At 38.5% G+C, this 26902-nt stretch overlaps 1 protein-coding gene across 1 annotated transcript; it reads left to right on the top strand.

Moving 5' to 3' along the window:
• The first annotated feature begins 2887 nt into the window (after positions 1–2887).
• Positions 2888–23499, top strand: BEND2 (BEN domain containing 2). The gene is made up of 5 exons (XM_075538849.1): positions 2888–3132; positions 6362–6483; positions 9229–9589; positions 16322–16525; positions 22051–23499. Exons 1-5 carry the CDS (start codon positions 2982–2984, stop codon positions 22239–22241), a joined length of 1029 nt encoding a protein of 342 aa, XP_075394964.1. The 5' UTR covers positions 2888–2981; the 3' UTR covers positions 22242–23499.
• Positions 23500–26902: the final 3403 nt, after the last annotated feature.

Below are 26902 nucleotides of genomic sequence, written 5' to 3'. Positions count from 1 at the left end.
CTGAGACAGAATCCAGGACAGATAACCCCCTCGGAAACAGTAATGGGAGTAGTGATACCACGAGGGGTGGGGAGTGTAGGGGGAGAAGAGGGAGAAATGAAGAACAGACTATAATGATCGACCTATAGCACATCCCCCGACAGGGACAAACAACAACAGAAATGTGGTCTAAGGGAGACAGTGGATGGTGTAAGATATGAAAATAATAATTTATAATGAACAAAATTCTTAATTCAAGTTATTTTTGGCTTTTAAATGAAAGTTAAACTTTCTATTTGAGATGGGTTCAGAAGCACCTACAGGTGTAAAAAATATGGAGATCCCAAGTACACTAACCAATTTCCTTCAGTAGTAAAATTTTTGAAAAACATAGTAAACAGAACATTGTTATTGATAGACTGTGCAGATCTTATTCATGTCATCAGTTACAGACTTGTGTGTGTGCATGTATGTGCTTGTTTAGTTATATATAATTTTATGACATGTAGGTTTGGATATTTATCCTTATAGTCATGATACAGAACTATCCTGTCATTTTCATGATACTTATTGTAATTTTATAAAGGCACCTACCTTCTTCTTGTCCTCCCTATTCTTGTCCCTAACCCCTTTAAGCACTAATGTGTTCAACCTCCGTATAAGGCTGCTGTTTTAAGAATGTTATGTAAATGGTCTCATAGGATGTAATCCCATGTGATTGCTTTTTTACACTCAGCATAATTCTCCAGAGGGATCATCCAAGCATGTCCTAGTTTTTATTGCTGACTAGTTATTCCATGGTATGGATATATCACCGTTAATGGATTCATTCATCTATTGAAGGACATTTGGGTTCCTTTATACTTTAGTGACATTACAAATAAAACTGATAGGATTACAAGGATCTACATGTGATTTCCTCCCTGGGGGACAGATAACAGAAAAGGGGGTGAAGGGAGATGTTGGACAGGGAAAGATGTGACAAAATAATAATTCATAAATTATCAAGGGCTCATGAGGGAGAGGGAGCAGGGAGGGAGGGGAAAAAAAGAGGACCTGATGCAAAGGGCTTAAGTGGAGAACAAATGCTTTGAAAATGATGAGGGCAAAGAATGTACAGATGTGCTTTACACAATTGATGTATGTATGGATTGTGATAAGAGTTGTATGAGTCCCTAATAAAATGTTTTAAAAAAATAAATAAAACTGATAGGAATATGCATGCACACTTTGTGTGTGTGAGCATTAAGTTTTCTTTCCCTGTCATAAAGGCTCAAGAGTGCATATACTGGGTCACCTGGTGGCATAGTGGTTACTCATTGGGTTGCTAACTTGCAAGGTCAGAAGTTCAAAACCAGCAACCACTTCATAGGAGAAAGATGGGGCTTTTGATTCTTGGAAAGAGTAACAGTCTTGGAAACTCCCAGGAGGCAGTTTCTGCCCTGTTCTACAGGGTCACTATGAGTTGACAAACTGGTAGATTATTTCCAGATTGACTGTACTCTTATATACACCCAGCAAGGTACATGGATTCCATTGCCCTGCATCCTCACTAGCATTTGGTGGTACCATTATTCATTATTTAAAGAAAACACAAACAAAACACTTGCCATTCAGATAATGTAGTGATGTATCATTATGGTTTTAATATGCATCTTCCTAATGGATAATGATGTAAAGCATCTTTCATGTGCTTATTTTCCATTTTCAGCCTCTGGAACCCAAAGGGGCAGTTCTATCCTGCCCGGTGTGGTTGCTATGAGTTAGAATTGACTTGAGTTGATTAACTGCTCTTTATGAGTAGGTCAGCTAGCTACAAATACTTTTTATTTTCTTTTATTAAGACTGTTTTGCTGGATATAGTATTCACAGATTCTTTTCTTTCAGAACTTGAACCTATAGAAATATTGATAAGCAAGAATACTAAAAAGAAAAATGACTCTGTAAGAAAGAATAACTCAGCTCGATTGGAAGACGACTTGGGCCAATGTTCTTCCTCATCAGCTGCTGGATCCTTTATTTCTTTTAGTGAGTGTGAAATAATGCATTGTATGAGGAGGCTTCACCACGTTTGTGGGAAATGGGATGAAAAGATAATGAGAAATTTCTATGAGCGTTTTGAAGCTCCCTGGTACACATAAACTTGGTTAAACTGCTTTCAAGCAGGGAGGAGAGCTTTTGCATTTATACTAATGACAACATTTATTGAGTGCAAGACTTCTTAAAATGGAGAAATGCTTCCTACACAATAGTCATTGAAAAGTTCAGATTCAGATTATACAATATGATTTCAATTTTGTGTTTATAAAAGATACAAATAGAAAAAAATGGAGACATAAGCAGATTATTGGTTCAGAACATAGATATTTCAAAACTGGTGATCTCTTTAGCATTGTGACTTTGTTTAAATAAAACCTTCACTGGGACTCATTTTCCTCCTCTGCTAAGTGGGAATAATGATAGAGATGTTAGGATATTGAAACTAAGCCTATAGGTGTAAAGCATTTTAAAGTAGTACCTGATATATAGTAGATAATAAATGCTAGCTATTTTTAAAAACCTTAATTATAGCCATGTATACTTTCTCAGTTATCACCAGGGAATAGACTCATCGGGTAACGTAGCTCTGAGTATAATCTTAAAGTATGGAAAAGATCTCACAGCAACATGCAGCCTAAGAATTCCATTTATGACCACAGAATTCCATTTGCCCTCAGACAGTTAATAGATAAAATTCAAGTACAGCAAGTTCAAGGACAACAGAGATGAAGAATGTTGATAATTGGGCCTATGGTATTACAAGAGTCCCATGTAAGGAAGAGAAAAAAAAGTAGAAACCTCAGTGTCTAGTAACTTGTAAATTAGAAATCAGTTTAATTGTCTTGGGCACTTTCTTGGTAGTGTTGGTATGACAAAGACAAGAGTTTTATGTTTTCCCTATGTTTTAAAAAGGTTATCTTGGTGATCCAGAAAGAAATGTCAGGGTGCTTGATACTCATTTAATGACAGCACGAGAGAAGAACAGCCCTTTCTATGCAGCCCGATACTTGGTTTCTAATCTGTTTTCTGTGGAAATGTTAATGTCCAGCTCAGTGGGTATAAGTTCCGAAGGACACCAACCCCTGGATCCAAACAAACTGGCTGCGATACGAGGTATGTGAAATTGGTGTGGAAACCTGTTCCAACATTACTTGGTCTTGTGATGAAGGTTGACAGTTGAAGGATTAATGATGAATTCTTTATCTTAGAACTGTTCATGCTTTTATTTATTTAACCCTAATTTAATAATATGTAATGTGTAGCAGCTTCCCTAGACTGGTAGGATAAGACAACCACCATTGATTGTAGTTACTGTAGTTAGACTTATATCAGTTCTGAGGTGTTGGGACTTCAAAAAAATGAGGATGTACATTGGTACAGATAGCAACTGGAAACACAGGGAATCCAGGACAGACGACTCCTCCAGAACCAGTGATGAGAGTGGCGATGCCTGGAGGATGGAGAGAATGTGGGGTAGAAAGGGGGAACTGATTACATGAATCAACATATAGCCTCCTCCATGGGGGACGGACAGCAGAGAAGAGGGCAGGGGGAGACGTCAGACAGTGTAATATATGACAAAATAATAATAATATATGAATGATGAAGAGTTCACGAGGTAGGGGGAGTGGGGAGGGAGGGGGAAAAGGAGCAGCAGATATTAAGTGCTCAAGTAGAAGGCAAATGCTTTGAGAATGATGATGCCAACAAATGTACATATGTTCTTGACACAATGGATGTATGTATGGATTGTGATAAGAATTGTGCAAACCCCCAATAAAATGATTAAAAATAAATAAATTAAAATAAACAGAGCAGGATGTGTTTGGAAGGGTGATAGGCAGAAACTGGGTGAATGAAACAGACACCTTTGCACTATTGACTGGTAACACCGAAAAGAGAATTATAAGAATTATCCGCTTAAACTTCCTACCTTCTGGAAATGCACATTGAGGTTACAGCAACAAATAAGTAGATTTTGCCTGCAGGGAGCTTAGCGTCTAGAAAGGGCCAAGTTGATGGAAACAGATGCATTCAAATCCAGCTCCTTTGAAAAACATGGGAAAGGTTTTTCCACGGGTAACACATTGAATCTAAGTTGGGAAGAATGTCCTAGCCAGCTAGAAAAAGAGGAGGAACATTTGAGGCAGAAGAAATAGCTTATGGGCGAATCTGGTGAAGAAAGCTGATGGTGCCCGGCTATCAAAACATATAGTGTCTAGGGTCTTAAAGACTTGAAGGTAAACAAGTGACCACCTAACTCAGAAGCAACAAAGCCCACGTGGAAGAAGCACAGCAGCCTGTGTGATCACGATGTGCCGAAAGGATCAGGTATCAGGCATCAAAGAACAAAAAATCATGTCACTGTGTGATCACCTTCCTGATATAACCGCTGAAGACAAATGGATGCATTAGCAAAAGTGGTGAAGAAGGCTGATGGTGCCCGGCTATCAAAAGATATAGTGTCTGGGGTCTTAAAGGCTTGAAGGTAAACTAGCGGCCATCTAGCTGAGAAGCAACAAAGCCCACATGGAAGAAGCACACCAGCCTATGTGATCATGAGTTATCAAAGGGATCGGGTAGCAGGCATCAAAGAACGAAAAAACAAGTCATTGTGAATGAGAGGGAGTACAGAATGGGGACCCAAGACCCACCTGTAGGCAACTGGATGTCCCTTTACAAAAGTGTCGTGGGGAATAGACAATCAAGTCAGGGTGCAGTGCAGCAAGGATGAAACATACAACTATCCTTTAGTTCCTAAATGCTTCTTCCAACCCCCCAAATATCATGATCCCAATTTTACCTTACAAATCTGACTACACCAGAGGATAAACACTAGTACAGATAGGCACTAGAAACACAGGGAATCCAGGATGGATGATCCCTTCAGGACCAGTCCTGAGAGTGGTGATACCGGGAGGTTGGAGGGAGAGTGGGTTGGAAAGGGGGAACTGATTACAAGGATCTACATATAACCTGCTCCCTGGGGGATGGACAAAAGAAAAGTGGTTGAAGGGAGATGTCGGACAGTGTAAGATATGATAAAATGATGATAATTTATAAATTATCAAGGGTTCATGAGAGAGGGGACAGTGGGGATGGAGGGAAAAAATGAGCGCTGATACCTAGGGCTCCAGTAGAGAGCAAATGTTCTGAGAATGATGATGGCAACAAATGTGCTTGACACAATGGATGTATATATGGATCGTGGTAAGAGTTGTACGAGCCCCCAATAAAATGATTTTTTAAAAGAAATAGCGTATGGGGAATATATATATGATAAAAAGGTGGTCTACTGGCTAAGCACCTGAATGCTAACCAAAAAGTTGATGACTTTAACCCACTCAGTGACTTCACGGTAGAAAGACCTGGCAATCTGTTCCTGTAAACATGTTATATCACAGGAAACTATAGGGGCACTGTGAATCGGTATCAACTTAGTGGTACCCAGTAATAACAACACACATATAATATATACAAACAAACAACAGTGGAGTAACAATACTCTCAATGCCGTGTTAAAATAACATGGCATTGAGAGTATTATAAACGTTCTCTGATTTGGTACTAATATATCCATTGTTAGCTGGCATAAAGTCAGCTTCCAACTCATAGTGACCCCATGACATCTTGGTCCCGTGCCAACTACACGATCAGTTGTGGATAAGACTTTCATGATCCATAAGGTTTTTATTGACTGAGTTTCAAAAACAGATGTCTGACCTTTTTTCTTAGCCTCTCTGAAGCTTCACTGAAACCCATTGAGCATCATGGGAGCATGCAAGCTTTCACTGACAGACAAGTAGTGGCTGTGCATGAGGTGAATTGGTCAGGAACTGAACCTGGGTTGTTAAATATGGTATTCCCAATCCAACATCCCCATTGCTGTTCATTTGATTCCTACCATATCAACCCTATAGGATTGTCGCCTCATAGGGTTTCCAAGGTTCTAACTCTTTAAGGAATTAGACTGCCACATTTTTCTCCCACAAAGCCTGCTGGTAGGTTCAAATAGCTGATCTTTCTACTCACAGCTGAGCCTTTAACCACTGTACCACCAGGGTTCCTTAAGTGGCATTAGCACCCCAAAGTTACAGATTTGTGGTTACACTCTGAAAACACCAAACCTCACCTTCCTATATCAGTGTTTTTGGAAATTTCATGTTAGAAAGAATGAGATAATTATGAAAAGTCACTTCATTGGGTGGTATTTCTAAACTCAGTGTTGGGAGCAAACAAGAACAATTAGAGATAGAAAATTTTCCATTTATTTAAAATAAATCTTTGTTAGTTTCTTTGCTAAATTTTCTAATTATTGTGAATGCTTTTTTATTATTTACAGAATTTCTGGTAATGCATTTTCCCAACTATGACTTCAGTGAATATGGAGAAGACTGGGAAAACTGTATTTCAGATATTAGAGATATGATCCAACATTTATGTTGTGAAGGCAGAAAACTTAAGGTAAATCATTTTTTATTACTTAAGATAATAAAGTAATTTTATTACTTAAGATAATAAACTTAAGGTAAATAGAGTAATCGCTATGCAAGACCATTCTCTGTATAACTCTAGGACTCTGAGCTTGATTCATAGGATATGGTCTTTAAAGCATGAGCTAAAAACTTATCTACTCAATTTTAGAGGGAAAGTATACCCTTTCCAAAGAATATTACCTCTTTGTTTCATTTTTGACATTTATAAACAAAAGTACATTGCCATAGAGTTACTGACGAATCAATAGTGACCCTGTAGTACAGAGTACTATGCACTGCCACCTAGGGTTTCTAAGACTGTAATCTTATGGAAGTCGACTGACACATCTTTCTCCTGTTGAGTGGCTGGGAGTTCCAACTGCTGACCTTTTGGTTAGCAGTCAAGTGCTCATCTACTGCACAACTAGGGTTTCGTTCCCCTACCCTTTTTTTATGTGGATGCATCCTTTATTCGCATTTTTTTTTACATTTGATTAGGGGCCTCATACAACTCTTACCACAATCCATACACATACATACATCAATTGTATAAAGCACATCCGTACATTCTTTGTGATCTGTGAAAATGCTCAGAGATAAAATACCTGAACCACAGTGCCATAATTAGTATATTAGAAGCCAAAAGGTATCGTAGAATGAACAGTTTTCACTCTAAAGATTATTTGGCAAGTCTTATTTGGTATTCTACCTTGTACCAAGCAAGAATAGATTGTGTTTCTCAGCTGGTTCATTTGATTTCAGTGATAGCTCAAGCACCATCTGTCTGAAATATGCTTATTTTTGACATTCCATTGTATATCCTCCAGTAATTTCACCCTGAACATGTGGGGTGCAATGTTTGAATGTAGACATGCTGTCTGAGAAATATTAAGTGGCATACATGTTCAAGAAGCCCCCATTTAAAGCAGTGGCTGTCAACCAGGACTTCAAACCTTGTTCAGTTGACTTAGAGCCCCTGGTAAGAATTTTCATTTTTATCCCGGAGGTATGGAATCAGAAGAACTACTGAAAAGCGCTGCTGTCAATTCTGGTTGCATATTAGAATCACATGGATGCGTTTTAACAAAAAGTTAGTAGTCCTACCAACGGAAATTAGTATGGAATCTGCCAAGAACGGAACCCAAACATGTTATTTTTCAAAAGACTTCATATGGTAATTCTAAAACTGGTTACTTAAGAGTGGTCTCTGACTCAATGGCAACCCTGTGTGTCAGAGCACAACTGTGCCCCATAGGATTTTTAGAATTTTTTTTTAGGTTGATCACCAGACGCTTTGTCTGAAACATCTAACTTCCAACCTTTCTGTTAGAAGCTGAGCGCATTCACTGTCTCTTTCATCCAGGGGTTCCTTTAAGAGGCACAGGACTTCAAGATTCAATCCATGGCTTTGGTTGGCTTTAAGTTGAGGTCCATGCCAGCCTAAAACACTCGATGTGGAGGTGTAGATTTAATCAAGCTAACATTTCAGAGGTATGCTGAACATAAAATCTGTAGAGTTCCAACTCTATAGTTATAACTTTTCAGGAACCCTGGTGCTATAGTGGGGCTACATATTGGACTGCTAATTGCAAGATAACAGTATTCAAACCCACTAGCTGCTTCACAAGAAAAATATGGGACTGTCTTAGGAGCAGTTTTACCCTGTCCTGTAGGGTCACTGTGAATTAGAATTGAATTGATGGCAGTGGATTAATTACACCTCTTAAGTACAAATGTCTGTGGTAAAGAGAAAGGTGAGAAGAAAAACCTTAACACCATGACGTGGGCAGAGCACCACAATGAACGGCAAGGTCTCATCTTTGATGCTTCAGATACGTACTGCTGAGAGCCAAATTGATGGACCCGAAACTATTCTCTGTTCTCAAAGAATCAAAGCAACATAATAACATTTGTTTGATTAGAATTACAGATGTTGTACATATTATATATTTTAATTATTATTAAGTTGTATAATATTTAGTAGTGACAAAAGATGATGAGGTTTATCTTAAACTTCAATCACTTTCTAGTAAGTTGATTTCAATTTATGGCAATCCATATATGTTAAGAGTAGAACTGTGCTCCATATGGTTTTTAATGGCTGAATTTTGGGGAGTTGATTTCCTCTCATTTCTTCTAAGGTACATGTGGGTGAGCCAAAAACACCATTTTTTTTGGTTATTAGCTAAGCACATTAGCCATTTGTACTACCTGTGGAGGACTCCATAAAAACTGTCTAATTTTTTGGTATTTTGTTTTTAAAAAAATATAATATTCAATCAGATTTGAAAGCTACTTTTGATTAGATTTGGTGGAGAAAATGGGGCTTTCTACCCTGTAAAGAGTCATAGTTTCACATGGGCCTTTCTACCCTCGTAAAGAGTTATAATCTCAGAAGCTCACAGGGGCAGTTCTCCCCTATCCTTTATGATTCCTATGAGTTGGCAACAATTTGATGGCAGTAAGTTTGGGACTAGATTGAACACAAAACAGACAAAAAAATTTATCTTCAAGAAATAAATATTCATTTAGTAAACTCTTGTTTTTGTATCTGCAGTTTTTATCCATTCAATAAGTAGAACTACAAAGCCTTTCAAGAAGTAGGACATTTTAGCAGATTAACCATGTGTCTTTGGCCCACCTTATTATAGATAGTTACTTCCTCACCAACCCGGGGGGCCTGCATGATGGGATGTGAACATCTTTGCTAAAGATAACTTTTTGTTTTCAAAAGAAATGTGACAGAATGGAAGGCCCTATCAACCTTGATAGTCCAGAAAGAAATGAAGACCCTATCAACCGTGATGAAGATACTAGCAACCTGGTTGAAGACCCCGTCAACCTGGACGAAGACCCTGTCAACCTGGACGAAGGCCCTGTCAATATGGATGAAGACCCTGATAGACTAGAGCATGCAGATCCTGATGGCCAGGAGGATGGAATTGGAAGCATTTCTCAGTCAACAGCTTCCTTGGAAACTCGCGAAAATGAAGATACGCTTGCCACAGAAAATGAGGATGCAGAGAACAATAATGACATTGTTGAAGAAGTTGTGGAAATTGAAGCTGATGAAGTGAGAGATTTTGAAGTTACGGGTGAGTTTTCTTTAAAAAATATTTTATTGTAGCTTAGGTGAAATTTTGCAGAGTAAATTAGTTTTACATTTAGCAATTTATAGCACAGATTGTTCTGTGACATTAGTTGCAAACCCCATAATGTACTACCACTTTCCACATTTCCACCTGAATTCCCCATTTCCATTTGCCTACGTTTTCTGCCCCTTACTGTTCCTTACCAACATTTTTGGGCAATGCTGTCCTTTTTAGTTGATTGTTCTGAGGTGCATGTTCCTCCTGGGTGTTATTGTAGGCCTGTCATTTTTTTTTTAATTTAAAGATCATTTTATTGGGGGCTTTTAAACAATCCATAAATCAATTGTACTAAGCATATTTGTACATATGTTGCCATCATTGTTTTCTAAACATTTGCTTTCTATTTGATCACTTGGTATCAGCTCCTCTTTTTTCCCGGCCCCTGTCCCCACCCTAGTGACCCCTTGATAATTTATAAATTATTATTATTTTAATATCTTACACTGACTGATGTCTCCCTTCCCCCATAGTTTCTGCTGTTTTTCCCCTTGGGCAGGGCGGGGGCAGGGAACTGTGTTTATATGTTTGCAGTCAGTTTCCCCCTTCCTCTCCTCTTCTCCACACCTTTCCCCTACCCTCCTGGTATCACTACTTTCATCCCTGTTACTGGAGTCTATTTGTCATGTGCTCTTATTTTTTATCTGTAACTGTGTACATGCTCGCGTCTAGTCCACAGTTAAAGGCAGGACTGGGGTCATGATAGTGGGGGGTGAGGAAGCCTCAAGGAACCAGAGGAATATTGTGTGTTTCATTGGTTGTAGGCCTGTCTTTTATGTGACTTAAAGTTGATCTCTGGCGGGGGGCTTCAGTTCTAAATAAGAAGTGTATCTAAAGGCCACAGTCTCAGGTGTCCTTGCCCTGGGGTAGTTTTAAATATTTTTCTCTGAATAAAAAATGTTGCATATTGGTAATATGTGCCATGGGGTCATTGTGCTGTTCTTACCCTTTTTGTATGTTGGAAACATTTCACACTAAAAAATTGAAATCATGTAGTCCCCTACATGAATCCTCTTGTGACCTATGGGATACATATCAACCATAAACATTTTCAGCCTCTCAGGTTTCTTGGGAAGCTGTTATTCCAGTTGTAGTATGTGCTTGTACCTGGCAAGGATTTGTGTAACTGAGTGAATCTGAAGAAATGGGCCTTATTCTAGCACGAATATCCCCCAAATTTGTTTTGGGCTTAGGTGTTCCACATAGTTGTATAAAAATCCGTGTGTCGCATGTAACCATCAAAATCCACATTACCTAATCCCATTGCTTTTAGCTTGCTTTCCATTGCTGAAAACACATGAAATCAGCAAAAGATTCAAAGCAGAAAATAATTTGGTATTGAAACGATTAGTGAGTTAATTAAATCGAGAATACCTAGTTCTGAAGTAACAGCTTTTAGTGTTGAGCTGAGCTTGCCATTTTGACTTCTGGAGACTCATTTGACCAAGAGCGTGCAATGGTAAGGCACTTTCCTCAGCAGAGAAAACAGAAGGAGCTACAGCTGGAAGAAGGTGAAAGCAGCCCGGGGGGGGGGGGGGGTCTTGTTCAGGTGTTCAGGAAATAGCTCTAGGATAAATGCATGGATCACATTTCTAGGATCTGCTGGCATATTCACCTTTCCTCTGTGTCAAGTGGCAGTGTTTCAGTAGGTCACATGCCACCTGCAACTCATACTTCCCAACACCCAACCTCCCCTTTGCTGGGATTTTCTTATCACTGGTGACTGGCACCTGAGATAGCAAAACTTTATCCTGTGTCTACCATATGCTCAAACAAATTCAACCCTCAGTAGAATATTGCCTGTGATCCTGTTCAAACTGAGTCATTTCAATGATACATTTTTATTTGTTTGCATTATGAAAGTAATATAATGTTTGCATTTGTTTAGATTGCATGCCATAGAAACAGACTCTAAGTTAAACAACAAAACCACTTCATAAATAATTCCTGTATTTCAAAAGCAAAGACCAGTTGAACCATTGGCAGCTCCAAGACACTGGTGCCTGGAATCCATCAGGACTCTTTGGGTCTTTAAAGCTCTTGGGGTCTTTGGCTGCAGCTTCCAAAACACCTAGGTTTGTTTTACTGTTCACCTTCCCAGGGGACAGAATCTGAATAGGGTAACAAGTGTCTCAGGTATCTAACCTGGACACTGCAATGACAAGGGGACAGGGCAACTAGAGCAATGGTTTGAATGTAGCCTGTTTGACTTTTTTTTTTAAGCAAAAGGGAAGAAATTTATTGGAGCCCATACGGGAAACTCTAGCGGGGCCCAGCATACCCTGCTGTGTAGGCATGCCCAGTAAAGGGTCATACCATTCACTGTACCCCCATGTCCCAGAGGGACTCCCCTTGAGCCAAGCCCCAAAGTCCCAGGACTGGCTGGGGGTGGGGATGCTGTTTGACTCTTTAAAAGATATGTAAAATATTTAAAAGAGGGGAGGTATAGGCAAAGAGTCTTACAGAACTATTGGGAACACTCCTTTTTTTCCAGATTTTAAAAATGAGCATTTAAGAACATTAATTATCCCTACAAACTTACCCTTCTTTTATATTATACTATGTATGTCTTTTCCTAAAGAATTAATAATCTTCATAACCACTGCTTTAGAGAGGCATAGAACATTCTATTGAGTAAGTGTACCATAAGTTATTTAACCAACTCCCTCTTTTTGGGTGTTGTGGTTTTTTATTAAGTCTAATGCTCAGAAATTAAATTACTAGGTTGACGACCTTGCTTTATGACCCTTGATAAGTATTGCTAGGTTAAGCATCCAGAGTTAAATCTTTGGACCTATTGAATGAATTTAAAAAATAATTTAATAATCTCTCTTGCTAAGTGTTGAATCTAAGTGATCCAACAATTTATACTTAAGCCCATTCACAGAAGAATGTTCCAGGATGAAAGAATATGCTTACTGGGTTGGTAAGAATCACACTGTTTCTTTCATACATTTTCTTCATTTGTAAAATGGGATATTTTTCAACTGTTTGATTTGAATCACTATAGACTGAAGAGATGATAATAAAGGCAATAAAACTGAAAAGTGAAAAAAAATTTAAACCTGAAAAATGAAGATGGGTCTTAAGTTCTCCATTCTGAATACGATCTCAAAAACGAGTCAGCTCCTATTTAAAGATTATGTCAGTTAAGAAAAAATAAACGGGACATACTCTTGGATTGAGCCTCTGGTGAATCCCCTGTGACCATAGACCAGGGATGGGAATAGCCTTGCAATCGTGTAGAGTGCATCAGAAAGTGGATTATTGCAGATGCAGGCAGGGTAAAAGTTTGATCTCTCTGACCTATTTAAAATTGATTCTAATACTATTTTCTGCTTTCTTTTTGATTGAGGTTTTTCTGTTTTACTTTTTAATTGTTAATTTTAAAAAGCTTTTTTCTGTATATGAAATTCAGAGATAGCTAAGTCTATAGCGACAATAGCATAATTAATGGTTTCTTGGGGGTTTGGCAGGGGAGGTTTTGGAAAAATGGGGACAAAATAACGATGAGTACAAGAAAGAAGAAAATGTTCTAAAACATTGTGGTGATGTGTGTTAGTCTGGGTAAACTAGGGAGACAAATTCACAGAAATTAAGCATCCCAACCCAGTGCTGTCCGAGCCTGTAAGTCCAACATTAGCCCATTTGTCTGACACCGATTCCACAAAATCCTCTTCAATCTCATGAAACACAAGCAGTGATGCCAACTGCAAGAATAAAACCAAATCAGTGAGCATGTAAGCTTCTCAGAACTGGCTGGTGTCTCCACACCGCTGCTTCAGCACCCAGGGCTGCATCAGGGTAGGCCCATGTGACTTCTCCTCAGGGACGTCTCGCAGGAAGTAAGCCTTGCCAGCTGAAGCTGGGAACTGGCTAAGGCAGCTGTACCCTGGTCTGACCATCAGAGAGCAAAAGACCTGAGAACTAGAAAGGCGATACTCACTGTAGCACTTATTTCTCCACCTTCCAATTAATCCCACACGTGTTTATCAGCCATGTTGGCATGATAAACCTTAACTATCTCATAATGATTATACAACTCTTCTTGATATGATTGAAGTATTGAATTGTATGATAATGTGGCTTATGTGCCGCAAAAACTGTTTAAAATGAATCAGCAATTTATTTTTATTTAATTTTTTTTCAATCATTGGGGTTTCTTACAACTCTTATCACAATCTATATATACATCCAGGTATCAAGCACATTTGTACATTTGTTGCCATCATCATTCTCAAAACATTTGCTTTCTAACTTGAGCCCTTGGTATCGGCTCCTCATTTAAAAAAATTATTTTATTAGGGGCTAGCAATTGATTTTTACATGATGAGTGAGTTGATTAACAAAAAGGAAAACTTAAAAAAATTAAAATCACAGATATTTCGTAGGAATCATGGTGTCTACTTTTTTGGGGGAAAGGGGCCCTTTTTAGCCTCCTTTTTACTTTATCAATTATTTTATTCAGGGGCTCTTACAGATATTATAACAGTCCATAATTCAGTTTTATTAAGCACACTTGTACATATGTTGTCATCATAATTTCCAAAGCATTTCTTCCTAATTGAGCCCTTGTTGATATGAGCTCCTCTTTTCTCCCTTCCCCCCCCCACCCTCGTGAATCCTTGATCAATTATATATTATTATTGTTATTTTATGTCTTACACCATCCGTTGTCTCCCTTCATCCACATTCTTATTATTCATTCCCCTGGGGGGGGGTATATATTCAACCCTGTGATCAAGTTTCCCCTCTCTCCCCCTCTCTCCTTCCTTTCCCTATCCTCCTGGCATTGCTACTCCCGCTACTACTATTCCTGAGGGGTTTATTTGTCTTGGATTCCATGTGTTGAGACCTCTGATCTGTACTGATGTATGTACTCTGGACTTACCGGATTTGTAAGGTAGAACTGGGTCATGATAGAGGTGGGGAGGAAGCATTCAGGAACTAGAGGAATGTTGTGTGTTTCCTTGGTGCTCTACTGTACCCTGGTTGAATTGTCCCTTCCTTGTGACTCTTATGTGAGGGGATATCCAATTATTTACAGATGGGCTTTGGGTCTCCACTCCGACTCCCTCGTTCACATTGATATAATTGTTTTTTTGAATCTTTTGATACCTGATACCCAATCCTGTCGACACCTCATGGTCACACAGGCTGTTGTGTTTCTTCCGTGTGGTCTTTCTTGCTTCCTTTCTAGATGGCCGCTCATTTAACTTCAACCCTTTAAGATCCCAGATACTGTATCTTTTGATAGCCTGCCACCATCCAGTTTCTCACATTTGCTCATGCACCCATTTTGTCTTAAGTGTCAGGAAGGTGAGTATCAAAAGAGTGCCAGACATTTAGAACAAAGTGTTTCTTGTGTTTAGGGAAGCCTTGAGTAGAGGCTCAAATTTCTGTCTGCTATCTTAATGCTTAACATATAAATATATGCACATTGACCTTTATCCATATCATTATAAATTAAATATATTTACATGTATGCATGCCTATAGCTATAGTTTCCTTTCATCTTCCTCTAGTCCCACTATCATGCTCGCCCTGCATTCGCCTCTCAGTAATTCCTTTCGGATACATTGCACTTCATCAAACTCCACCAGGCATTCTACACCCTTCTTGCCATCAATTTGAGATCTCTTTTTACTCTCTTTACCTGAGTTTGTTGACTCCCTACTCCTTCACCCCACCCCCTCCTCTCCCAAGTCCCTCTGGAACTGTTGGTCCTTTGTTTTCTCCTTGATTGTTTGTCCTACCTATCTTATATAGATAGACATAGTCATATAGACATATAGATAGACTTAGCAGCAGCAGCAGCAAAAGAAAACAAAAAGCCTATGAAATGTTCCACGTCTGTCTGCTGACCCTTAAGAATGTTTTGCAATCTGGTCCCCTGAGTCAGAAGTCTATTTTCAGGATTCCTCGGGAACTTTGTTACTTTGCTCCCCTTGCTGCCCTGTTGCATTCCCTTTGGTATGTCTCCTGGTGGAGCCACAGACCCTATGGCCCTTTCTGTGCATTGGCTGCTCTAAGCAGGGATGTCTTCCTCAGGGTTTGGTGGGCCATGATGAGGTCCACTCTCTCTCTTTCCCTCTTAGTTTGTGCAGGTGAGGTCTGGGCAGAGCCGCCACTCTTCCCAGGCTATATCTTCAGTGCTAACCTCTGCATTACATTCTTCTGGGGAGGCAGTCAACATAGCTTGGCTTGGGCCTAGCCCTGTTGTCCTCTGTTAGTTCACTGTTGTGTGCCAGTATATTGCCCTCAAGGCTTGGCATTCCAGGATGAGGTCTGGTCCCTCGCTCCTTTGCCTGTGGAGACATAAACAATACCCTCCCTGTGGGAAGCACCTTTTTAATAATTAGGAAAATAATGCATTTAAAATTAGAGTTTATTGCTAGACATTTTAAGATTTATTAAAATCTAAAAGATACAGAATAATAAGTCCTCCTTTGAACAATTGAAGCCCATGTAATTATATTAGCAGTGATCCAGTTTCATTTTGCATGTGGTTGCAGAAAACACTAAAAATATGAGGCTTTAAGATTTTGTAACCTCTCAGATTTCTGAGCCTCACAAAGGTAAGTCTTTGTTATATCCCTTTAAAAAACATGACCCAAGATGCCAATTTAACACCTCCCACAAAGGTAATCGTCCTTTTTCTTTCTTTTTTGCTTCTAGAATGTGTCGGTTGTCCTCGTAGAGGCGTAAAGCTGCCACAGTCAGTACTTGATGTGGCAAGAAGAAAGACTCGCCCAGATCTGTCAGCCAGATACCTCCTTCGCAACCTGTTCCCAGAGGAAGACCTGCTGTGGAGTAATGTCTATGGCTATATTAAGTTTGGCTTGTTTGCCCTCGACCCCAACCGGATTGGTGCTCTCCGAGGTTTGTTACTATATAGATTGTGGGAGGCTAAATAAAAGCAAATTATGGTGGAGAAGAAAGGAAAAATTAATTCAGAGGTGAGCTAGAGCTCTTTGAAAATCCGTCAGCAAGGTGTAACAAGGAACGGGTTCATGGGTTGTGCTGCTCTTTGCAGTTGGGCCCTCAGGGCTAATTGTGCTGTCTTGAATGACATTGTTAGACAGGAAAGGCTCCCAGCTGTGGATTGCTAGGATTTGGGAAGGAAAATAGCTTATTGAGGTCAAAGCTGAAAGACTTTTGTCAGTTTACAAAAAATGTCAAAAGTAGCATAGCATATTCATTTAGTACTTTCTTTTGTGCATATTAGCATAGTGTACTCTTTATACTAGGGCATATGCAAGCAAAGTAATGAAACTTTAAAACCCAATTCTGCAAAATCTTTAATATAACAAAGTAGTAAACATTATTTCTTACTTGTATCTGTATAGTATCCAACAAAGTTCTGAGCCCTAGTCTGATCTTAGCTCTCCTTTGGTTCCTCCCTTCATGTCACACATATTCATATCTAAAACATTTGAGGGACACTTGTATTTCAGATGAACTTTGAGAAACCTGCCTTACAGCTCCCTTCGTAAGCACTTGCTGTCATCGAACCCACTTGATTTAAAACTTTCTCTTTATTGCAGTCTGCAGTAAGGGACAGATTATACGTTGTGACAGTATGTGTACATGGGACCTCGCTTGAGGATGTGAGAGAGAGATTTTTAAAAACAAATTGTGTTAGTCTTGGTTGACTAGGGGAAAAATTCATAGACACATATGTATATGAGAAAGAGCTTTATATACAAGAGCAATTGAATATTGAGAAAACATCCCAGCCCAGTCCAGATCAAGTCGATAAGTCTGTTATTAGCCCATACGTCTGATATCAATCTATATAGTCCACTTCAGACTCAAATCACATGCACTAATGCTGATTGCAGGATATCACAGGCTAGTGGGTGGAAAATCTTGTGATCCAGTGGTGTTGTAAGCATCTGAGCACTGGTAGGGGGTCTCCACGTGGCTCCTCCAGCTCAGGGCACTAGCATAGCTCCATGTGTCTTGTCAGCTGTAATGTCTCCCAGGGAGTGAGCGTGTGTCCCCCCTCAAGCGAGCCATGTGTCTCCTTAGCACCTCCAAATGAGGTCATCAAGCTGTGACCTGATTGACATGTTAAACTCTTAATCCTCTCAAACTGATGAAGATTATGTAATTACTGCACAAATAAAGCAAAAGTTTTAGAAACAAGATTTTTTTTCACTGAGGGTTTCATACCAATGTTGTCTATTTTATTGAATTTCTTTTAAAAAGTAGTTATCACTGGTTTCATAACTTGTAATTTGAATCCCAATTTGGTTACAGTTTGCAATTTGATTATCACTGAGCTCACACCTCTAGCAAAAACAAACCAAACAACCCAAAACTCAATTCAGCCTTATGGCAAAACAAAGCAATGTATAGCCAATTCAGAAGAACTAGCCTTTTTCTAATTAAAATTTTTAATGAAGATGTAAAAGGTGACTTTTATAGTTACTTACTATCTGGAGCAGATTAATTACTTAAAAGTTGGCAAAATTGCTATTCAATATTGTCCCTATTTGAGTCATAAAAAAGCAAGATGTCTTTTCTAGTAAAAAATACACGGCATGTGTTTCACAAAGTAAAATAAGGAGTATTTTAAAGTTTTCCCATATGATACAACATTATAATCCTTTGTAGAAGGGCAATCATGGGTTATTTATATAGTAGAGTCATTGCTTCCCACTCCCCAGGAATGGGTTTGAGCCAGGCCCAAGAAGTAGAAGCTGACAAAAACGTCTATTTTACTTTACTAAAAGGCCCAAATGAACTTGGAGATGTATAAGAGTCAAAGCAAAGACTGAGTGACCAGAGATGTGAAGAAATCTCTGCACTAGTAGGAGGACTGGACTCTATGGCCTCATAATAGGATCTCTTGAAAGTATTGTTTTGTTACTAACAGACAAAAAATACAGACAACAATGTAGTAATTTAATAAACACCTGTCCTCTGCCCATTATAGAACTGACTTTTAGTATTTTGTGCTGCTTTGATTTGCCTTTAAATAACAAAGCATAACTGATATAATTAAAACTTTATTCCATCATCCCTTTCCCCTCCTCTATAAGTAATCACAGTCCTGGAGTTGTATATGTCATTCCTATGTATATTTTATACTTTTTTAACAGATGTTAGATTCATGCATGACATTATCATGGTTGTTTTTATTCATATTAATGGGGATATATAGTATATATACTTTTACAACTTTTCAATTATTATGCTTTTGAAATCTGGGTCATGCATTTCCATAGCTAATTGGTATCCTATTGCAGGAATAGTTTATATTTCTATTCCAGTATTTCTTATCCTATAAGTATGTTGAAGGAGCCCTGGTTGTGTAGTGGTTACTCAGTGGAAGCTAACCATAAGGTAAGTAGTTGAAGACCATCAGCCACTACACAGGAGAAAAACGAGGCCTTCTACTCCTGTAGAGCTACAGTTTCAGAAACCAACAGGGGAAGTTCTACTCTGTTCTCTAGGCTCATTGTTAGAATCAACTCGATGCCATGAGTAAGAGTTTGTTTTTAGGAGAAACTCTTCTAGAAGTTAATAGTCAAAGATAAGTATATCCAGTAGCTATTGTTCTGATGAAAGTTCAGCATCATTTAAGAGCTCTTTAGAGAATAGCTTGTATCGAGCAAATCAGTAGGCTGTATATTTGCAATCATCAACCAACCTTTACTCTTCACAACCCCTGTCTGTTTCTACATAAGACAGAATTGTAAAATCTTAGTGATAGGAAGTACTTACAGGTCCCCTATGATAACTTCACACCCGGAGCAGGAATTCCTATCTCACCATAAAAGAGAGTCATCTCTCCTTAGCAAGAACACTGCCACAGATAGGCACTCTAGATGAATTACATTGTCAAAAAGATCTAATTCCCTAGAAAGTTATTCCTTCATTTGATTCAGAATTTACCTCCCACATGATATGTATTTGTCCAAGTCTCTCTTAAACTAGAGAGTAAATCCAATCACTTTTCACGAGGTCAACCTTTAAGTATTTAAGACAACTATTCCTGCTAAAGGGCTTTGGAGGAATGCTGGTGGGTTACTTGTTGAACTGCTAACTGCAAGGTCAGCAGTTTGAACCCACCAGTCACTCAGAGGGAGAAAGATGAGGTTATCTGCTCCTGTAAAGATTTAGTCTTGGAAACAGAGGGGCAGTTCTATTTTGCTTTATAGGACTGTTATGTGTCAGAATTAACTCGGTGGTAGTGAGTAAGGAGCCCTGTCCACGAGTTAGCATTGGACTGCTAACTGCAAGGCTGGCAGTTCAAGCCCCATTACCTGTGTTGTAGGAGAAAGATGAGTCCTTCTGCTCTTGTAAAGATTTACAGCCTCAGAAACCCTATGTAGGGTCGTTATGAGTCCCAATCAGCTCTATTGTAGTGGGTTTAGTACTACTTTCACCTAGAGTATTAAGAGTAATGAGTACTCTCACTACCACCCCCATGAAGTTCAGAACCAAATGAGAGACAGCCACTAAAATCAAGCAGGTGGAAAGATACCTATCAGATTTACTTTTGAATCATACATACCCAATCTTTTCAAATTTCTCAATTTGGAGATCCTTCCACATTGAAGCACGATAATTGGAAAGTAAGAGTTCTACCCAACCTTTCCTCTGCAAATCTTAGACATTTACAGTTAAGTGTCTCCATTTCCTTGAGCAAATGTTGATATAAATAGCCAGATTCTTCATGATCTTATATTCTGGGCTAATGGAACACATTTTGCGTTTTGTAGACACTCAAGCAGGTCTACAGGTCAATGAATAAGATCATAAAGAAGTGTGTCTACAAGTCAATGAATAATAGTACTCTTGTTTATTTAACATAAGTTAAGGCCACCTAAGATGGCATTCACCATATAAAAATTAGTGATAATATAAAACTCAAGCCAGGATATTTTCATTTAGCAACCCAATGTGTAACTACTACACCACCAGGGCTCCTATCTTTCAGGTAATAATAATATTTTTAATGTTTTCAGATGATCTTTAATCCTGCTTTTCTGTTGCCTTATGCCCCCTACTGCTCCCATTTATGACCCCATCAAAGCTTTAGCACCGCGGTTCTCAACCTGTGAGTTGCGACCTCTTTGGGGGTCGAACGACCCTTTCACAGGGGTTGCCTGATTCATAACAGTAGTAAAATTACATGTATGAAGTAGCCACGAAAATAATTTTATGGTTGGGAGGGGGGTCACCACAACATGAGAAACTGTATTAAATGATCGTGACATTAGGAAGGTTGAGAACCACTGTGAAGTTACATGTTTTTGTGTTATTCTGTGACATTTTTTTCAGAGCACTTTACATGCCTATGTGCAACATAGATATAAGCCCCCAAGTGGGGACTACAGAACGTGTCATTTCTTATTGGCCCAACTGGAATCTTCCCAAAGAGACCTCTGGAGTTTCAGAGAGCACATATGGGACACACCAAATTTAGGGGTCCTGTTGCAGACGGTTGAGAACTTTGCAGGTGTTACTTTTATCTTCCAGAGAATTAGTCTTCTGTCCTATCTTCGAGGGGCAGATGCAACAAACCTGCTTTCCATAACTTCTTTTTTTGTCAATAAAAATGTGTTCAGCAACATAGTGCCTAAGTCCAGTACCATACACCTAAAGCCCATTTCCAGGCTATGGTTGCTCCATTAATTTAGTAGTTGGGTATGACAAAGCCTTCTAACTTTATCATGTGTCTTGCTAAAAAAATTTAGATATATGCCTTGTTTGTGGCATTGTCCTGGTTTACTAGCCTACTAAGCATTAAAAAAAAACAAATGAGATTAATAGCATCAATGAATTCTGGCTTCTAGTGGTCCCCAGATCTTAACTAACAGCTCAGGGTACTTAGATATTGAGGAATTTACCTGATATACTACCCAAGGGCAGCTTGCTCTTCTCCTTGCATCTCTGTTCCTCATTTTTTCCCATTTGGCTTTCCACTTTCTCTTTGAGTTACATTGCTGTATCCCCATCCCTTGTAGTTTTCCTCCAACTGGGAAACCAAAAGGCCTCATTCTTATTGTCAGAGATAAACCAAGTGGTACAAAATATTTTGTAAATTCTAGCATCTTGCCTCTAAAAGTATGGAAAATTAGATACCCCTATCGGGTGTAATGAAAAACCTGCTCGATACATTTTTATTAATTTAACAATAAGAAAAGTTTACTTTGGGCCACTAAAGCAGTAGAGAATTTCTAGTGTAATCTGTAGCAAGATAATTGGAGATTTTGTTGTTTTATTGGGATTTAAGCATGATGATATTTCATATTATTATCCTTTGTAATCCATGTGTTTTAAGTAAAGTCTAATGACCATTTCTATAGGCACATCTACAGAATTAAGGTTGAATACATTCGTTTCTCTGAGAAATGATTTTAATTTTTATTTTGGAACTTTGCCACCAGAGTTTCTCCAGGAAACCTTTCCGACTTTTGAACTCGAGGAATCTGGATATGACTGGAAAGAGTGTGTCAAAGCTATGAATTCCTGTATCCGCAATTTTAGATACAACATCAAGAAGACTGCACGGAGCTTACAGCCGCTTTCAGACACAGATTCTTCCGAAGATTCTGACTTACCTGATGGAAATAATTGAGTATCAGTTATGTCCCTGCTTCTAAAAAATCCTGATTGCATTATTCTGCAAGTATCCCAAGTTATAATTCCAAAATTAGCCTGTTAGTAAAATGTGTAATATTTCATCACAGGAGTAGAGTGATGGGACAGTACTTTAAAAATGTGGATACGAATCCCCGATTGAGGGAATGGTAGTAAATTTCTAAAGCTTGTTTTCATTGCTGTTTGAATGGATAGTGGCACATTTAACTCATAGAGACAGGTGACGTTTATCTGTAAATAAAATCTAGGTGATCAGGTGAAGAGTCATAGTGGCCGAGGGGAGGAAGAGTGATGTGGGCAGAGTAACTTGCATGCTGAATCCATAGAGTAGACACTTTAGTGTTTGTCACTTGAATCATAAACTCTGCTGCTTCCTAGGGGAGATATGTTTTATATATCATCAAAACCTCCAGGTTGGCGTACTTATACATCCACCAATAAAGGAACCGTAGTATTGGCATCACAAGGTTTGAGCTAAGCTTTTGAGAGAACTGTTCTTTTGGTTTACTCCTGATGAGAACAGTATTCTTGATAACATTTTATCATGGAGGTACGCACAGTCACCAAAGGAATCACTTCATTAGACTTAGGTTCTACTGAATTAATTTAAATTTAAAAATGTTCACTGTGAGTAATAGGAATCTGTAGATGCTAGGGTTATTGTGGGTTTCTAAAACATCTAAAAGTTTTGACTTGTTTTTCTGAAAGTCTTAAGTAGTTGTATACAAATAAGTACTTAAAAGTTTACATAAAAATGGTGAGCAATTAATTTATAAGAAAGTAGCCTTAAAGGTCAGGCAGGTTTAGCTGAGACTGTAAAAAGTAGCTCCGTTTGACTTATAAGCACTTTACTTATTTACTAGAAAGCTCTTGAATGTCTCAGATGTAGAAAATACTATTTGTACTTAGAAACATTTTGCTATTTGATGCTTTCCTTCAATCTGTTAAATATACTCAATTGCATTCATTTATAGCATCCTTAATTATTGTTCAAAAAGTCATTGCCACTGTTTTGAGAGTTCAGAGTTCAATTATGGCGATAAGCTGGAGACACATGACTGAAATCACTTCTTATTGTTATTTTCACTCACTTGCCATTGTCATGTCCAACTCATATAAAGTAGTATCAAACACTATTATTTGTGTGAAAATTGACAAGCTGTACTACTTTTTGACTTATGAGAAGACTTGTTATTTCTCAACTTGTAGAACAAAGGCATATGATAAATATTTTGAAAATTTAACATTTAGAGTATTGGTAAAATATAATCTAGTTTCATGAAAATAAGAAAGAGAAGATTTATTTTAAAATGTGTTCTCTAAATGATTATCTGGCTTATAAAAATAAGATATAGAAGATTTATTGTAAAAATGTGTTCACTAAATGATTTTCTGTATTAGCCGACTTTAGATTAATAAAAAGGCACTATTTCTCTGTATATCTTTATATGTTTAGGCCAGGCTAAGAATTATCTTAAATAGTAGATAAATTCAAAACCCAAAACTTTCCATGCTAGGGAAGAGAATTTTTACCTGAGTTACTTAGGCCAATTTATCTAAGAAGAGTCTATGGTTTTACCATTCAGTTTTGTAAATAATTTTACAGATTACTAGTAAAAGAACTAATATGGAAGTAATCTGATACCCTAGGCAAGAATAAATCATATTGGTAAACTTTAAGTTTTTAATTTGTATTTTTTGGTATCTGAAATTTTCCCTGGATCAGAAACAAAACCATCCAAAATAAACACTTCAAAAAATTCTAGATAAGAATTGATAGAAATAGTCTATAAATTTACCTTGTTCCATAATGTAGCTATTAGACAGATGGGGCTGTTGAGCACTCGAAATGTACTTTATTCGATTAAGGACCCCTATAGTTTAAAATTTATCTCATTTTAACACATTTATAATTAGAATAGCAACATGTGGCTAATGACTACTCCATTGGATCGTGCAGTTGAGAACACCTTTTATTTTAAAAAATATAACTTTTCACTTTACTGGAGACATAATTATATACATATACACTTGAAATAATGTTTGAAAAATACAATTTTATTCAGATGCTTCATACTTTAAATTAGGTCTCTTCTGAAAAGTTTTGCTAGTTTATTCTATTATGTTGGTTCAATGTTAAGCACATTAAATACCAGCTCAAAGACTTAACGTTTGATAAAAAAAGTACATAAGTGTTAGTGTTTTGCCACGTTTTTGTGAATACACATTATCAATAAACATGAAAAAGTTTCTTAATACAAATGCTTTTAAGAAATCGACCACCCAGTTCTCCAAGATGTGAATGCAACATGCCGGCATGGATTAGGGAACTAGTGGAGAGGTCTGAGGCACCGGCCCCAATCCCAACTACATGGACAACTTCCTTTCCCCACAGAAAGATTTATTTCAGAGCACAGCACTGAATCTGCAACTCGGGGAGAGGGACATGTCTGACCAGAGCACATGGGATCAAATGAAGGGGGAGGCAGAGAGGGTGGAGCACATCCTGGCCCACCAAGCCTTGAGGACGATATTCCTGCTCAGAGCAGCCAATCCACAGAGAAGACCATATAGCCTGCCCTACTATGAGACACGACATCCCTCACCGATTCATAGCCCTACAGGGAACAACACTGGAGACACAGTGTGGGAATTGCACCCAATCTGATTCCACGATACTAAGGCAAAACACTAAGGGCGTTCAACACAACAGCAAGGGGAAAAGAGCAATGCAGTCCCCAGGGAATACCAAAAATAGACTTTGGGGCTAGGGCTTGACACCCCATGGGACTCGAGCAGAAAACACTCCTAACAGCCAACAAACAGTCCTTGAACTAAGTACAAGCTATGCTTTTGTTGTTGTTGTTGTGGGGTCTTTTGTCATTGGATTTTGTTGTTTTGTTTTCTTTTGTTGCTTGGTTTTGTCTATCTTGTTTTTGTGCATGTTATTATCTCCTCAGGTCTGTCTAAATAAGATAGGTTGGATGAACAATATGGAGGAGAAAACAATGGGACAGATAGTTCTGGGGGGACATGGGAGAGGGGGATGTGGGGGAAAGGAAGTGGTGTTAACAAACCTAGGGACAACGGAACAGTAAGTGATCCAAATCAGTGGTGAGGAGGGTGTAGGAGGTCTGATAGGGTGTGATCAAGGATAATGTAACCGAGAGGAATTACTGAAACCCAAATGAAGGCTGAGCATGATAGAGAAAAGTAAAAGGAAATAGAGGAAAGAGCTGGGAGGCAAAGGGCATTTATAGAGGTCTAAATAAAGGCATGCACATATGTAAATATAATTATATATGAGGATGGAGAAATAGATCTATGTGCACAAATTTATAGGTTTAGTATTAAGGTAGCAGATGAACATTGGGCCTCCACTCAAGTACTCCCTCAATGCAAGAATATTTTCTTCTATTAAACTGGCATACCATGATGCTCACCTTCTCGACACAATCGCTGAAGACAAAGTGGCTGCATAAGGAAATGTGGTAAAGAAAGCTGATGGTGCCTTGCTATCAAAAGATATAGTGTCTGGGGTCTTAAAGGCTTGAAGGTAAACAAGCAGCCAGCTAGCTCAGAAACAACGACGTCCACATGGAAGAAGCATACCAGTCTGTGTGATCATGAGGTGTCAAAGGTATCAGGTATCGGGCATCAAAGAACAAAAAAATCTTATCATTGTAAAAGAGGGGGAGTGCAGATTGGGGACCCAAAGCTCATCTGAAGGCACTGGACATCCCCTTACGGAAGGATCGCAGGGAAGAGACAAGCCAGTCAGGGTGCAGTGTAGAAACAATGAAGCCTACAACTTTCTTCTAGTTCCTAAATGCTTCCTCCTGCCTCGCTATCATGATCCCAATTCTACTTTACAAATCTGGCTAGACCAGAGGATGTACACTGGTACAGATAGGAACTGGGGACACGGGGAATCCAGGACAGATGATCTCTTCAGGACCAGTAGTGAGAGTGTCTATATCGGGAGGGTGGGGTGGAAAGGGAACTGATTACAAGGATCTACATATAACTTCCTCCCTGGGGGATGGACAACAGAAAAGTGGGTGAAGGGAGACGTCAGACAGGGCAAGATATGACAAAATAATAATTTATAAATTATCTAGGCTTCATGAAAGTGGGGAGCCGGGAAGGAGGGGAAAATGACCTGATGCCAGGGGCTTAAGTGGAGAGCAAATATTTTGAGAATGATGAGGGCAATAAATGTACAAATGTGCTTTACACAATTAATGTATATATGGATTGTGATAAGAGTTGTATGAGCCCCTAAAAATAATAAAAAATAGAAATAGACCACATTTACAGAATATTGCCAATATTGTCTACAATGGTTTATATTAGTGTTAACATATTTTTCAGCCAGTTTCATAAATGTGGCATAAGCAGTTAGGCCTTTGCTTGCTTTCTTGCTTGCTAAGCAAAACTTGGTGGCTATCAAAGCCTAATGTTACTTATATGCCTTAACCTTTATATATATGAAGGGGCTTCAAAAAGTTTGTGGAACAATTCCATTATCTTTTAATTCCATTCTTCTATAAACTTTTGAAGACCCTTCATATACATATATATATATATATATAGATAGATAGATAGATAGATAGATAGATACCAAGGCTTAATTTT

Source organism: Tenrec ecaudatus, chromosome X (genome assembly GCF_050624435.1).
Source record: "Tenrec ecaudatus isolate mTenEca1 chromosome X, mTenEca1.hap1, whole genome shotgun sequence".
In the NCBI taxonomy this organism is placed as follows: Eukaryota; Metazoa; Chordata; class Mammalia; order Afrosoricida; family Tenrecidae; genus Tenrec; species Tenrec ecaudatus.
The sequence above is the reverse complement of the archived record's forward strand: the minus strand, read 5'-3'. Positions and strand labels throughout refer to the sequence as shown.

Excerpts from the sequence above, each read along its gene's own strand:
- BEND2 (XM_075538849.1), top strand. The coding sequence starts at position 2,982 with ATGACAGCACGAGAGAAGAACAGCCCTTTCTATGCAGCCCGATACTTG. Across the intron at positions 6,484-9,228 it reads GTGAAGGCAGAAAACTTAAG|AAATGTGACAGAATGGAAGG; the intron begins GTAAATCATTTT and ends TGTTTTCAAAAG. Across the intron at positions 16,526-22,050 it reads CCGGATTGGTGCTCTCCGAG|AGTTTCTCCAGGAAACCTTT; the intron begins GTTTGTTACTAT and ends CTTTGCCACCAG.